This window comes from Leuciscus leuciscus, assembly GCF_965113295.1.
Source record: "Leuciscus leuciscus genome assembly, chromosome: 15".
Lineage (NCBI taxonomy): Eukaryota > Metazoa > Chordata > Actinopteri > Cypriniformes > Leuciscidae > Leuciscus > Leuciscus leuciscus.
Genome location: NC_138739.1, coordinates 17,653,963 through 17,669,827, shown reverse-complemented (window position 1 = coordinate 17,669,827; position 15,865 = coordinate 17,653,963). Strand labels below are relative to the sequence as shown.

At 37.8% G+C, this 15,865-nt stretch overlaps 1 protein-coding gene across 3 annotated transcripts; it reads left to right on the top strand.

The window, feature by feature from the left end:
* Positions 1–232: 232 nt before the first annotated feature.
* On the top strand, positions 233–13,879 carry LOC309476025 (uncharacterized protein). Of its 3 annotated transcripts, XR_014197907.1 has the most exons (9): positions 233–1,358; positions 3,159–3,227; positions 4,260–4,589; positions 4,680–5,006; positions 7,076–7,204; positions 7,722–8,024; positions 8,314–8,595; positions 10,216–11,634; positions 11,708–12,738. XR_014197907.1 is itself a non-coding variant. In XM_082139126.1 (8 exons), exons 1-8 carry the CDS (start codon positions 1,322–1,324, stop codon positions 10,293–10,295), a joined length of 1,557 nt encoding a protein of 518 aa, XP_081995252.1. In that variant the 5' UTR covers positions 233–1,321; the 3' UTR covers positions 10,296–13,879. The 3 variants fall into 3 exon arrangements, 2 of the variants coding, with proteins under 2 accessions (XP_081995252.1, XP_081995253.1); XM_082139126.1 differs by having other exon boundaries at positions 10,216–13,879; XM_082139127.1 differs by lacking the exon at positions 3,159–3,227 and having other exon boundaries at positions 235–1,358; positions 10,216–12,738.
* Positions 13,880–15,865: the final 1,986 nt, after the last annotated feature.

Below are 15,865 nucleotides of genomic sequence, written 5' to 3'. Positions count from 1 at the left end.
TCCAGTTTATAAGCAACACTGTGCACGAGCGTGAATCCCGTGAGTGCCGCGATATCCATCTTTGATCTCGCAGGTGTCAGATCCACTACGAGAAGAGAGATCTGTCCGGCTTGCCTGCGCTTTTTTCACTCCTCCTCTCACTGCAGCCGCCTACTCTCGACTACATTTCAGGCGAGGCGAGGCGCATCTCAAACAAGCCTAAGCTGTGTCAATAAGGGGCTGGGATATTAGGCTTGTTTGAGATGCGCCTCGCCTCGCCTGAAATGTAGTCGAGAGTAGGCGGCTGCAGTGAGAGGAGGAGTGAAAAAAGCGCAGGCAAGCCGGACAGTTCTCTCTTCTCGCAGTGGATCTGACACCTGTGAGATCAAAGATGGATATCGCGGGATTCGCGGGATTCACGCTCGTGCACAGTGTTGCTAATAAACTGGATGGAATTTAAGTTCTGTTGCTTTTATATGAAAATAAATATAATGAACAAGACACCCAAAGTAGCCTATTATTTAATTCCATTCCAAATACATGTTTATCAGTCTTTTTTCTTTAATACAGACATGTGTTTTTTTTTTTTTTTTTTTTTTTATAAAAAATACATTGCATAATCCATAGAGATCGCACTGTTAGATAGTTTGGGAATATTCACACATACATAAAACATGATATCAGAGTTTTAAAATCAAACATTTTAAAAGAGAACAATACATCACGGTTGTTGTTTTTTTATTTTTTATTTTATTTTATTTTATCTTTTATCTTTATTAAATCATTGCGATACAAGTAGTAGGAAGTAGGAACACACAGACAGAGTCATACATCACGGTTGTTTAAACCAATGAACATTAAGCTGTGTCGTCAGCAAGTCGTTTCCCATCATGCTTTTGATCAGCGCAGTCAGTGGAGAGCAACTGCGCTCGACTGCAGAATCCGACACGTGCGCCTTGCGCTCGCGAGAGATTTTTGACATACGTCAGCATGACATCAGAGTAAGGCGGACCGCACTCGGACACATTTCTAACCGGCATGCATCTCGCGCTGATCACCGGTGATCGATTCTGCGCAGATTTTGCTCATCTCAAACAAGCCTACTGTTACACGTTTTTACACGGTCTCAGTTTCTCCAAGTGGTGCATACTCACTGCAGATCAAATGACATCCAGCTCTTCCCTAGTATTTGAAGCTGTATAGCCACTTGGGTGCAGCTCATGTATGATGAGCGCAGTGGAAATTAAGAGGAACCGAATTATATCTAGCCTAAATAATCTCCATTGATCACCTGTATTAGCAACATTCGGAATCTACACAGCTCTGCGAAAACATAGAGAGGATGTTACTGCTGTCTCTTTCCTTGTTGCTTTTGGGCGGTAGGTAGATTTCTGTTTTGGCTGTTGAAATGATTTTTTGGTTTCATTTTAGACATCAACTGTGCAACTAATGCATTGCCGTTATGTGCATTCAAATCCCACTTCAATCAGTCACGTCAACATCTGATGAATTATTTTGTGATATAGCCTATAGCCTGTGTGTTCATCTTTATCCTGTGTTCACTGCAGCAGGACTTAAAAACGTTTAAAGGGAAAGTGTTTAACGTGGTTTAATGTACCAACCCAAGTGGTTTAATGTAGAATGTGCCTGTAATAAGACTTTTGATTATGCAGTGGAGAGGTGTTGTTGTTTATTTGCATTATGACTTACATGCTGGAAGAGTGTGTATAGATAATTTTGAGATAAATTTGACTGAATAAAGTACATCATAAATATAATATGTATATCATATCTAATTATATAAACTTTTCTTTTCGTTTGCACTGTTCTTACAGCAAAACTCAGCAAGGCCACATGTTTAATTCTTAAAGTGAACTTTTTGCCTGTATGGTGGTCCATTTTTCCATTGTTCCAACAGATCCATTGTTTTGCACTTCAGCCTTAAAGGAGAACTCCGGTCAATTTTAACATTGAGCTCATTTTTTTTTTTTTGTAAATTTGGAGTGCTGTCAATACAGAGAACAACAACAAAAATTGGTGTTGCCTACACCGTGTTATCCTCTTTTTAAAATTTGCACTCTGTTGACTTCAATGGGGCATGTTTTAAACCTGCTTTTACCCTCTTAACATCCTTGATGTGTCATTACAAGTGCCCAGCCAATGTGAGTGATTCCTTTAGAGTTAACACGGGTGAATCTGACTGCAGTAGATGTGAAAGATATGAAGAAAAATGAAGTTAATTCGGCCAGCGCACATACCTGCATTTACATCCTGTTTTCGGTTGAAGTCCAAAGTAGTCGATTGTCGAGTTCACGCGCGTGATCATAGGTAACTAAACATATGCGCGTGAACTCGACAATCGACTACTTTGGACTTCAACCAAAAACAGGATGTAAATGCAGGTATGTGCGCTGGCCGAATTAACTTCATTTTTCTTCATATCTTTCACATCTACTGCAGTCAGATTCACCCGTGTTAACTCTAAAGGAATCACTCACATTGGCTGGGCACTTGTAATGACACATCAAGGATGTTAAGAGGGTAAAAGCCGGTTTAAAATATGCCCCATTGAAGTCAACAGAGTGCAAATTTTAAAAAGAAGATAACACGGTGTAGGCAACACCGATTTTTGTCGTTGTTCTCTGTATTGACAGCACTCCAAATTTACAAAAAAATGAGCTCAATGTTAAAATTGACCGGAGTTCTCCTTTAAACTTGAAAACGTGACGTATGTGTTGTACCTCAAGCCTGTTTTATCCACCTCTTTCCTGTAACTTCCGTTAAACTATAAACAAACAGGGAAAGGCTCCATCTATTAATGAAATAATTTGCTTTAAAAAAAAAACTGGGTACAAAGAGATGACATTATTCTACCCTTCAACCATCGAACATTGAAAGAAAATTTAAAACTAATTTCAAAATATAAACTTGCAATTGTGGAAATTATATCAGAATTATACAGTTTTGCTCGATGGCTAACACACTATAACTAATTCATTTAGCACAATTTCCCAAACCATTTTTTTTTTTTCTCAAAATTCTCAAAACAAAGACACGTTTCTCAAAACGAAACACATTTCACTATTCTGTGTCCAGTAAACTGTAGCATGTACACCCTCAAATTTGTGATTGTCAAATTTATTTTTAGCAAGTGTGTTGTATGTTCTGTAATTTTGCAGAACTGAGAGATGACTGCCTAGGTACAGAAAGTCTTTTGTCAGAAGACCAGGAAACTCATATTACTGAAGGTGCAGAGGATGGCGAATTAATTTCTTTATTTTTGTATTACTTTGATTTACAGTATACTGTACTGTGTTGCATTCACCATTCTTTGATTTGTGAACTTTTCTTCTCTTGTAAGATCAAGTACTTCCATCTACTTTCATCTACTGTAAGATCACATTACTGTAGTGAAATGAAAAAAAAAATGTCATAAAGCTCATTGTTGCATTTAATTCTGTCTGCAATCTTTCATTTCTGTTGTATACAGTAATTGACACTGAGCTGCTAAATTATTCTTGAATCCCAATAAGAGGTATTTTTGTTACAGTGGTGTGAATTGATCTCACTAGTGTTCATTGGCCAGGAAGTAGTCTGTGTATTTGCAGGTTATGTGTCACCTGAGGCCAAAGTTTGATTTTGACAGAAGTAAATAAGTTTTTGACTGAAATATTTGATTTTGACTTGGAAGTTTGAGGTTTATATTGTATTGTATTTACGAAATTGTTTATATAGTTGTGAGAAAATGGTGATCTGATTCATGAATTGTGTGTTAGCAATCGAGAAAAACTTAGGACAAACTTGCAATTCTGACTTTTTTACTCATAACTAAGTTAAAATAAAACAAAATTATTAAAAATAAATGTTTATTCTGTGGCCCAAACAAGCTTTCAGATATTTCCTAAACTACATTACTGTTTAAGTTAACATGCTTTTTTTTTTCTCCAGACAGTTGATGAGAGAAGTGAAATAAGAGATTTGCAAATAATTTACACAATGTTTACATCTGTGCTGTTAATGAAACCAGTACAGTCATGTCAAAGTTTACAGTAATCTTCAGCTAACGTGAAGTAACTGTTTTGGACCACAATTTCTGCCACATTGAAGAACTCATGATTACATTAATTAAAACTACTTAATTTTCAAATTTTTTCATTTACATTCTGAACAGTAATGCTGTATCTGTCTCAGACAGTGTTCGTTTGAATCGTCTGAAACTGAGGTTACTAGTGTGTTTTCAGATTAAGCTATATCTATAACTGTTCATTTATGTTCTGCAGGAGTGGTTGGTGCAGAAACATATGAGACAATGATGGTGATGGAGGGAGATTCTGTCACTCTACACACAAATCTTACTGAAGTACTGAACGATGATACCATACTGTGGCTGTTTGGACCTAAAGAATCCGTCATATCTCAAATAACGAGAAAGGGCGACTTGAACTCAATTTATTTCACAGACGATGTGGGATTCAGAGGCAGATTACAGGTGGATCAAAACACTGGATCTCTCACCGTCAGAAACACCAGAATCAGACATTCAGGACAATATAAACTCTCTATCTCTAGAAAAAAGACTACGATAAAGATATTTAATGTTACTGTTTTTGGTGAGTATCTCGCGAGTATCTTTTCTATGTAATGCAACACTGCAAACTGTAAAAGCAGTATTATAATATTCCAGCTCTGATTTTTCCCAGATGTGGTTGGTGAAACGGATGGAGTTCAGTCAGTGTCAGTGATGGAGGGAGAGTCTGTCACTCTAAACACTGATGTTACTGAAGTACAGAGAGAGGATCTGATCGTGTGGAGGTTTGGAGATAAAGGAATTCTCCTGGCTAAAATTGATGTAGAAACTAACAAGACCTCATTAAACAAAGCTGATGAGAGATTCAGAGACCGACTGAAGCTGGATCAACAAACTGGATCCCTGACCATCAACAACACCAGAACCACAGACTCTGGACTTTATGAACTACAGATCATAGGCCGTGAGAACTCACAGCGATTCCTTCTTTCTGTCAATGGTGAGTCTATAAAACAAGTCTTTCAAAGTATTCACAGACTTTAGTTTGGTCAGCGCTTAGATACTTGGGGCCTGTACCATGAAGCCGGTTTAGGTGGCTAGCCAGCTATGTTTCAGTTTAGTTTCCGCCAACCCTGGGTTTTAGGTACTATGAAAGTAGCTTGGCTTTAATCGGTGTTCGTTGCCTTGGTATCTTACGTCGCACGGCTAACCTGCTCCGGGGCAGGTTATGTTCTGGATTCAAGATCTCAGACTGAAGTTTGACCAATCAGCTGAGAGCAAAGAAACATATAGGTGACGTAACTTATTCCCAGTGTCTGTTACAATGACTTCACCTTTTCTTCCAAATCCGGTGGACATCTCAGCGCAAATTGTTTGACGAGCACTTCGTAGAGAAAGAGTTTTTAGCATGACAAAATCCCCTTGCCTTTCCTGATAGTTACTTGTATGAAAGATACAGATTTTCCACGGAAGGAATGTCTTATCTTTGCAAACTTCTTGAGCCGCACATAAAGAATTTAACACGTCGAATTCATGCACTTACTGTACCGCAAATGGTTTTGCGTTGCTTTTTGTTGCAAGTGGTACATTCTTGTACGGTGGGTGACGCACAGAAGCTATAGGGGAAAACACGGTTTGTCGAACCATTTGTAAGGTGGTCCTCGCTCTGCAGGAGTACATGAATAGTTTCATTAATAGTGTTCCCCGGACATTTATCGGCCATGTCCATAAAAGAGGGCTTTTATAAAATTGCCGGTAAGATATATTGATAGGGTGACATCACATGAACACATTTGTTGTAATTTTTTTTTAAAAAGCAAATTGCACAAATGTACTATACAATATAATACATGTTAAGAATTATTTTAAATCTTTATTATTATTCTGTTAATCTTATGATAGGATTCCCTAGCTTTCTTAGTAGTACAAATACGTTCTATATTTATGTAAAATTATGTATATATGTATGTGTAGCCCATGTGTAATATAGCCTATTTTTATAATATATAAAAAATGTGCATGTATCATTTTTTATATATTATAAAAATAGGCTATATTACACACATAGGCTACACATACATACATAATTTTACATAAATATAGAACGTTTAACTTACACATTAACAATCAGCAATCTTTCTCCAACAGTCTTCTCTTGCTTTGGCAGCAGAGACCGTATTGTTTCGAGCTTGAAATATATATTTAAATTCATCGTAATTCTGAATGATTATCTCTTGCTCCTCCGCGGAAAAATATATCGCTCTCGCTCTACCCGCGATTGGTTGTTCAGTGTCGACGTCACTCTTTTATGTGCACGCGCGCGTGGAGTAATCATAGCTTGAGGATCAAAGCCTGAGTTGACAGAGAAAGTTGATGAGCTGCATCATGGTACCAATAAAGCCTGATTGCATCGGTCTGGTTTTGTCAACTCAAAACTAATCCTGTAACCTCGAGTTTGTTCAGCTACCTTCATGGTACAGGCCCCAGGACCAGTTAGGAATAGCTGGTGTTTTCGTAGTTGAAATAAAGCTGAAATAAATTAAATTGTATATTTTTATATATAATGGAAAATAAATCAAAAACACAAAATTGGTGTATAAACAATATTCACTCAGTAAATTTCACAAAACTTACAAAATACGGCAAGTATCGCATCTAATCATACATGAAATTTGGAAAAACTTAAAGAGTACTCCATTAATCTTTGTTTTATTTACAACTTTTACAATAGTGTATCTGAAATAAGTTTAAGCTTAAGTCTTAAAATGACTGATCTGATCTTAAAATAATTCATAGCTACTGTACATATACAAAAACTAATAAAACTTACAATAGCACATAACAAAATTACTTATAATTAATAATAATAAACATTATTAGCAAATATAAAAATAAAAGCGAATTAAAAATATTAAATAAATTCTAATATTTATATTAGTGAATACTACAAATACTAAAAATCGCATTGGTCCATTTCACTTTCACTGTAGTGACCAAAGGACCTCATTTAAGCCTATTTATGAACTTTTATGAACAGTGTTTTTGATCACATTCACTGTCTCTCTTTAGCTGTTCCGGATCCGGGTCTGTCTCCAGGTGCTATAGCAGGGATTGTGGTTTTTGCTGCTCTGCTTGTGGCTGCTGTTTTATCCTCTGTTGTGATTTACTATCGCCGCAAGATCTCTGAGCTAGAAGTGGGTGAGTATTACAGCTGATGCGGCAAAATGAAAAGAGTGTATGATTTTTGCACATGTGTGTTTTCAGTTGGTTCTAAATTTGTCAATTTTATTGGTAAATCAAAATTTCTGCATGAAAATTTACACACTTTTTGAATTTATATACAAATATTTGTTTTATCGTACCATCCTGATTCTGAGTGAATAAATTCATTTGCAATACAAATAATGACAGATTTCCCACAATGACTCACAACATGTCTTCGTACAGTTTGTATTTAAATAATTTCATAACATTACTTGTGTAATTGCAAATTTTGTATAAATGCATTCATATTTGATTTCCAAACATTTTTAAGGCTTTTAATAATTTAATATGATTCTCAACAAAAAACATACTTGCTTGATTTACAAAAAAAAAAATTATAAAAAAAAAAGTATATTTTTGAATATTATTATTACACATGTATACACATGTATGTACACAGTATAAATGTATCTTTTGTCACAAAGTGAAAATGCATAATCTCTTTTTATAGTGAACAAAGTGTCCGTGGCAGATGGAGATTATGTCATTTTAGAGACTGGAACTGTCCTACAGAAGGATGATAAGATAAAGTGGTGGTATCAACATGACAACGATCTCATTGCTGAAATCAATGGAGAGACCAAAGAGACATATGATGGTTTGGAAAAAAGATTCAGAAGCAAACTGGAGCTGGATAAGGCTGGATCTCTCACCATCAGTAACACCATGCCTATTCACTCTGGACTCTATATACTAGAAATCAGTAGCAAAACCAGAAGAACCATCAAGAAGAGATTTATTCTTACTGTCGAAAGTGAGTAGATCAATGATCCTGCACTGTGTGCACATATAAGATACTCTCAATATAAGACAAAGTGCAGTGAAATTTGAATTACTTTTAGATTTTTTTTATTAGGCTGACTAAACATTAGTTGACTATGTGCCTTTGTCTAATTAAGTTATCTAACAAACCAAAATGAAAATAAATCTGAAACATGCAAACTTGATTAAAATGTTATCTAAATGTAAGTAATATTGAAAATGCAAACTTAAATAAGCCACATTTTTTTCTGTTGTATTTCTGTGTGCTGTTTGACATGAAGTGAGGACAGTGCCAGTGAAGAAGGGAGAAGCTGTCACTCTGGAAATTGAAAACATGAAACAGCCAGGTGATCTAATACTGTGGACGTTTGGACCTGAAAACCGTCTCGTTGTTAAAGCTGATTCACCGACTTCTGTTGGTGAGAGATTCAAAGACAGACTGGAGCTGGATCATAAGACTGGATCTCTGACCATCAAAGACATCCAAAACTCTGGACATTTTAAACTACAGCTCATCAACAGCGAACAGACCACATTCAAGAGATTCAATGTGACTGTCACTGGTGAGTAGAATTCTAACAACTATATATTTATTTACACAATACACTGTTAAAAATAAATTCCTTTATTGGCACTGATGTTGCAGAACTTTTAACATAAATGGATTATTTCCATTGGACAAAAGGTTCTGTATAGAGTAGAAAGGTTCCATGAAATGTCACATTACAGCATTATAAGTTAATCCCAACAGGAACAGTTCATGATCAGTGACCAAGTTTGCCAATCAACAGGAAGACAAAACACCATAGTATTATAATTCAGTTGTGCTTAAAGGGGGTCGCACACCGGACGCGCAGCTCGGTCTTTTAAATTCGAACACATTATTCTCTATGAGAGTACACACACCGGCGGCGCCTTTCGGCGTCTGTCCGCGGCGGCTCAGGACCGTGTTCAAAATCCTGCCGCGCCACAGAGCGCCATTTACATAGTTTTATATAAAATTTACATGTGTGTGTCTCAAATCGTTGTTAATGTATATACGGACTTCACCCTGTGCTGCAATATACATTTAGTTTTATATTTATTTACAGAAATCAGAAAATTGCTGATGTTATCGGATTTTCAGGTGACAGTTGTCCTAGACGTGGCGCGACGCGGCGCTGAGCTGCGCGTCCGGTGTGCGGCCGCCTTAAGGCCAATTTATACTTCTGCGTCGGGTTCGCGTAGAAGGTACGGCGTAGCAAACGCATTGACGTGTACCATACGTCGTACCCTTCGCCGTACCCTGACGCGCACCTCCTCAAAAATGTAACTACGCGTCGCGGCGACGCGGACCGCAAGATCTGTGATTGGTCGGCTGGATAGCATCGCGTTTCCTCCTACGCATTTCCGGAATGATCTTCTGCACTCTGCACCGCCCGCCCGCCATTTTTAAATTCCGAAGATCAGTGAAGAGCCATGGAAATAGACCAAGTGACCGAGAGATTGCTTGAAGAAGTGCAGAAATACAGCCATCTGTATGACTCCTTCAGTCGCCATTGCTCGTAGAAACCTAAACTCAAAACAGCCGCGAGGAATGTAAACACAGTGGAACATTAAAACCCACCCGCGCCAACTAGCGTTTCGGCGGTGTAACTGCAGAGCAACACAGACATTCGCAGAAGTATAAATGCTCACGACGGCGTCGCCTACGTGCGTACCCTACGACGTACAATACGGCGTACACTCGACGCAGAAGTATAAATTGGCCTTTAAGTCTTAAAATGCCTTTTGTGAGGAACAGAATCATCCCATCTTCTGATGCGAAGTAGAAAATGAAAGTCCCAATATTTTTTTGTAAATAATTGACTAAGATTTCATATTTTGAATATGAATCAGAATAATTATGAGCTCTTATTGTGTAGATGTAACATCATAAAAACTCATTGTAAAAAAAAAAAAAAAGTATTAATTTTGAGTTCATTGAAACTAAAAATTTGAGTTAATACGTCAAAAAGTTTAGTTTCAACAATAGAAACTTTGTTGTGTTATCTGAACAACATAAATTTTCTTTAGTCATTATGACAAGAAAAACAGTTGTGATAACAAAACATGAAAAAACATTTTTACAGTGTAAAGATGTACTTGCACAATTGTTTCTTTCTCTCTTCAGTTTCTGTAATTCTCTCTGTATTTTCATTCAGGTCCCACAGGAGAACACCTGAATGATTCAATGACTGCAGAGGATCCGCTGTTGGACGAAGTGGATGAAATCAATGAGTGATAAGCCACGCCCGCCAATGTCAATCACTGTGACATCATCAGCGAGCTCAACAACATTTTCCAGATTTTAAGAAAGGGAAAAATGTGTGTTGTTGAGCTGGTAAACTCACCAACATGTAAAACATTTTTAGATGACCAGGGAAACGTGTATGAAACTCTTTCATAATTTAATAGCAACTGGATACGCATCCCACTTACTTTACAGTTTTTCTATAACTGATTCACTTCGGCCTGTCTTGTTATAATCAGCACGTTCCTCAATCCGAAGCGGCAAGCAGAGAGCACGTCAGAATACAGAGGCCTGTGTGTGTGTGTGTGTGTGTGTGTGTGTGTGTGTGTGTGTGTGTGTGTGTGTGTGTGTGTGTCTCAATCTCAGCCTCATTGGTCTGTCACTACTCGTCAATGTCAGATATTTTGAAATGACCAATCAAATCAGAGTAGGCGGACTTTACGTTCACAGAATTTTAGCAGCGTGACTCGACGGCACTTCAGTTTACGGTCAAGAGCGAGATAAGAAGTAAGTAGCTAACAGCGTAAAACAAAAAAAGCCCAAATGTAAATTCACAGATGATTTACAGAGAAAATTCCAGTGTTTTCGTTTCGGTCGGGATCCGTGTAAAGCAGAATGCATGAACTGCAAAGCTGGCACGTACGTGTCAGTGTCAAATAAAGGTGCTATCGACCCTGAAGCCCACATAAATAAAGTATAGGCTACAGGAGAACATCAGGAGGATTGAAATTGTTTTTTTACTGAAATAGTGTAGTCGATTTTTTTTATGTTAGTAGTAGATTTTTAACCTATGGTAAAAGGTGTTAAAAGCGAAACTTTGTTGCGGGCCAAACATTGATGGAAAGGATGTATTACTTTATTTATTAAAGTACAATAACATAGTTGCAAGGTTCACCCCCAAAACACGGCGCCACCCCAAACCACGCCCTGCCCATCAACCACGCCCCCGTCCTCTTTTCTGAAAACTAAAATATGGTCACCCTAATGTTGGAGTCAGTATCTGCAAACTCAGACATGTGTAAAGGCCCTTTCACACCGGATGCGTAACGAAAAAGCGAAACGAAAAAGCGAATAGTTCGTGTGCGAATAGTTCGCATCAAAACCATTCACATCAGCCGCGACGCGAATTTGCGACGTCTGTGACGTTCAGAGAGCTTCAACATTCCCAAACTTTCGCGCCGACAGCTGAGAAAACATGGACACTTCATCATCATCATCATCATCATCATAATCATCATCCAGTCATAGCATCCAGTGAAGACGAGCTTTTCATTTTATTTAAAAGACAGAAAAGAAGGTTTTGGGTGCACCCAATCTTACAGAACAGAGAGTCTGAAGGGGAGTATGCTTATGTGCACAGTTTTTTTTTTTTTTTTTTTGCGTCTTCAACTAAACACAGTGAGTTTATAATGTAACTACACATTACATGTTACACACGAAGTAAGTAAGTTAAAAATCATTCGACTAGAAACTGTAGATATCACACAAAGAATGTATAGTATACTAAAAGCAGCCCTAAATAGTCTCACTACATTTTGTTACGTGTTCAAAGTAAACACGGTCTCTGTCTCTATCTTTGACGATAATAGTGTTAGCTTTGTATCCCAAATGTAGTTTGGCCTGCTAGCCTACACAGCACAGGACTATATGACTAAAACTATCACACAACAAACTCACAGTCAAGATAACCGAGTTGGTTGGCAATGCTACGCCACACATTGTCTTTCAAATCGTTGTCCTTGTAGTATGTGATTGGCTGAAGCCTATTCTGTCGCCGCAAAAGTAAAAAAAAAATCGACATCGAAGCGAATAAAATAAAAGTCGTTTTTTCGCCGCTGCGCATTCGCGTTCGGTGTGGAAGCACTCATTACACAAACAGCTGATCGAAAAATAAAACCATCGCGCGAATGATTCGTGCGTCAAAATCGCGTCCAGTGTGAAAGGGCCTTAAGTACCGAACTTTTATACTATGTGTATGAGTATTAGATCACGATTGGTTAGATGAGAAGGTAATGTAACAATTGATTCTTCCTGCCAGAATTTACGTTAAATTAATAAAGTAACTGGGGTCCATAACTGGGTTCGGTTCCCAGGGAAAGCAAGAACTGATAAGGCTGTAAATGTCATCCTTGAAATGCAATGCAAGTCGCTTTGGATAAAAGCGTCTGCCAAATGCATAAATGTAAATGTAAAGCTTTCATTTCTCGAAACAAAGACACGTTTCTCAAAACGTTTAACGCATTTCACACACGTTCCAATTTTTTTCAATGTTTTCTGCAAAAATTCTACACAAAAATGTCCTCATCTTGCACATGTTTAACCCTGTTCTCATTCAGGAAATGCAAACACATAATATAATTACCTCAAGTGTCACAATGCGAACTCAGATAAGACACATGTATCCTGCATGGACCCTTCCTTTCAAAGATCAGGCTGTCCAAAACAGCACGTACAGCACCATTGTTTTATCCACTTTTGTAACTGGTATTTGTTACAGTACTGTTTTGCATCTCTTTTGTCAGGGTTCCAAAATATTCCAAAATATTTACAAACTTTCATTTAGTCTTTGTTTTTGACATTTTGAGTGTATTGTCTGAGGGCAAAGTTTGAATTGGGATTCAAAAGTGAGCCGTTTTTACCTTTGGGTGTGAGTTTTTAAAACTATGTGAAGATAAGAGAAAATGTTGAGTTGTTCCCAGAATTGTTTCTAAGCAATCGATAAAAACTGTATTAACTTGTCAATACTTCTCAAGAGAAATGGAGTGAGCTCTTCCAAACAATCAGACAAAGATCTAAATTATAAGGAAAGATCTTGGAGATTCTCTTGGGGCCATGAAGTTTTCATAAGGTGACAAAAACACATACTGTGCACACACATATACCACATCCTGCAATGATGACAGACAGTATGTTGCATTATGTGTGTGGGCGAACACGGTTTCAGGCAGACAAGAGCATTGTTGTGTATAACTGCCAAATATTTTAAGACAGTTAGGAATGAAAAGTCTAGAAAGATAGAAATCAGATAGAATGTGAAATAAAATAAAAAATGTGTATTGCTAAATGCCCTTAATGCAAGCAAAACAATGTATTGACGCATGGCAAATAAAGCAATTGACACAAGTAATGTAACATTTAACACAAGCAGGAAATACGTTAACGCAAGTAGAAGTGACGTGCACAAATGTAGTTAATATGCGATTATAAAAATGGAGAGAGAGAGAGAGAGAGCAGCTGTACAAGCAGCAGCAAGCGGAAGTCAGCAACAAAGCCAAAACATCAGAAAATCAAACAAGGCATCTGACATTTTTAGAGAAGAACACATATGTGACCCTGGATCACAAAACCAGTAACAAGTCGCACGGTATATTTGTGGCAATAGCCAACAATACATTAAATGGGTCAAAAAAAATATTTTTCTTTTATGCCAAAAATCATTAGTATATTAAGTAACTATCATTTTCCATGAAGACATTTTGTAAATTGACTACCGTAAATGTATAAAACATTTCTTTTGTCTGCTATTTATTTTGAATGCATGCACAATTGCGAACATAAATGGACAACTTTAAAGGTGAACTAAGTAACTTTTTTTACCTTAACTGAACAGCTTCGGAGTCATTGGAATGGTTATTACTTATTTCGGGTTGAATGGTGGTCGTTTCGCACCCCCCTGGTGCCCGTGAGCGGAAAATACGCACTTGCAACTTTGAGCCGGCGGGCCGCCGGCCGCTGCGTCAGGAAGTCTCGCGTGAAATCAGGTCTCGCGATGTAAACAATTGCTTTACGGCCAAAAGAAATCTGCTAAAATGCTGTCATTATTGCGCTCCCTCACGCTGTCCGAACCCGAATGAAGAAGACGTTTTAAAGAACGTCCCATCTGCTTTGATGTCGTTGATCTATAGCCTCTGGTGTCTGAGAATCAACAACGAGTTTTTACAACAGTGTTGTCAAATATCTATTCCGAAGCTGTGGGGGGAGCTCTAGAGAGAAACCTGCGAGCAAAAAGCGAGAATACAGTGAAGAAGTCCCAAAGCTACTGAGTGCTGCTTTAAAGGCAATTTTCTCAATCTTTACATTTTTTGCACCCTCAGATTCCAGATTTTAAAATCTGTTGTATCTCGACCAAATATTGTCCTATCCTAGCAAACCATACATCAATGGAAAGCTTATTTATTCAGCTTTCTTTCATATGATGTATAAATCTCAATTTGGTTTTGTGGTCCAGGGTCACATTTACTGAACAGAGACAGGGTAAGCCTTAAACTGATGTGTATTCTTGTGGCCCATGGAACTTTCAGCTTAGCCGGCATAGAGTGGTGTACAGTATGTACTGTAGCATTGTTGTCCCAGTCTGTTTATTGTTGTAGTGTAATAATACATTTGTGCACTCTAAAAAATCTTGGGTTATTTTTCTACCCAAATCCTGGGTTGAGCCTTTTGGGAAAATGTTTTGGGTTATTTTTTCAGTGTTTCGTTTGTTTTTGTTTTACCCAGCTCCTGAGTCTGACATAACAACCCAATGTTTGGGTAGTTTTTGTGGTATACCCAGATCCTGAGGCAGACGTAACAACCCAGGGATTGAGTTATTTATCGCATGCTTTTTGTGACCTCTTCAGGAGAGAGGAGTGCATTCCGTCAAATTGGTTTGGTCTTTGGTAAAATACAGGTTTGTGTACATTTTATTTAATCTATACTTTTTTTTATTGTTCTGTAGCCTATATCGTTTAATTTTATGCAAAGTAACATACAGGGGCGCAATGTGGGTCACCTAAACATGTGTGGCGTCTGTCTTTTCGCTTGATGGAAACTTAGAAAGTTAAAAAATGATCTCAGAATTGTACACTGATTGTTAATGGACAGGTTATTTTTCATCCACAAGTGAAAAGCAGGGCGGCGGTCTGAAGTTAGAAGTTCCAATGGGACCCGACGACGTCACACGGCGGCCATCTTAGGACAGGACCGCTCGTCCAGTTATAACATTAAAGTCTATTGTGCATGTAGTGCTGAAATAACTATATTTTACTCAATTTTCAACCGATTTTCAAACGGCTTGGTGTGTCATAAACGTCAGGGATGCGGCTATTTAACTGCATACTTGTGAAAAATTATAGCCACAAACGGCATCAGCACAAATCATAGCCACGTTAATAAGGTTTGTAATAAACCAAACCGTTTGTAAATCCGTCAAGAATTCAGCAAGTTACGAGCATTTTAGTTGGCGTATGTCACTCACCTTCCGTCCACAGCAGCAGGGAGCAGCAGCGCAGTCTCCTGACCTAAGATGGCCGCCAAGTGACGACACAGCTGACTCCGCCTTGAGCCATCTAGCCTTTCTATACATGTCTATGGTTACTGTGACCAGGTTTCGTCTGTTTGGTATGGGAATATGTTCCAGTACGCAAGTATGACAATTTATATTATGCAAGTGGATAATTGAAAACAATAAACATTTAACATGGTAACCGGTCTTGTTTAAGTTCTTGATACAATACATAAATCAACATAGTGAAATTAATGCCTCAGTAAATGCTCAGCTAAAGAAAAAGGACATGATGAGG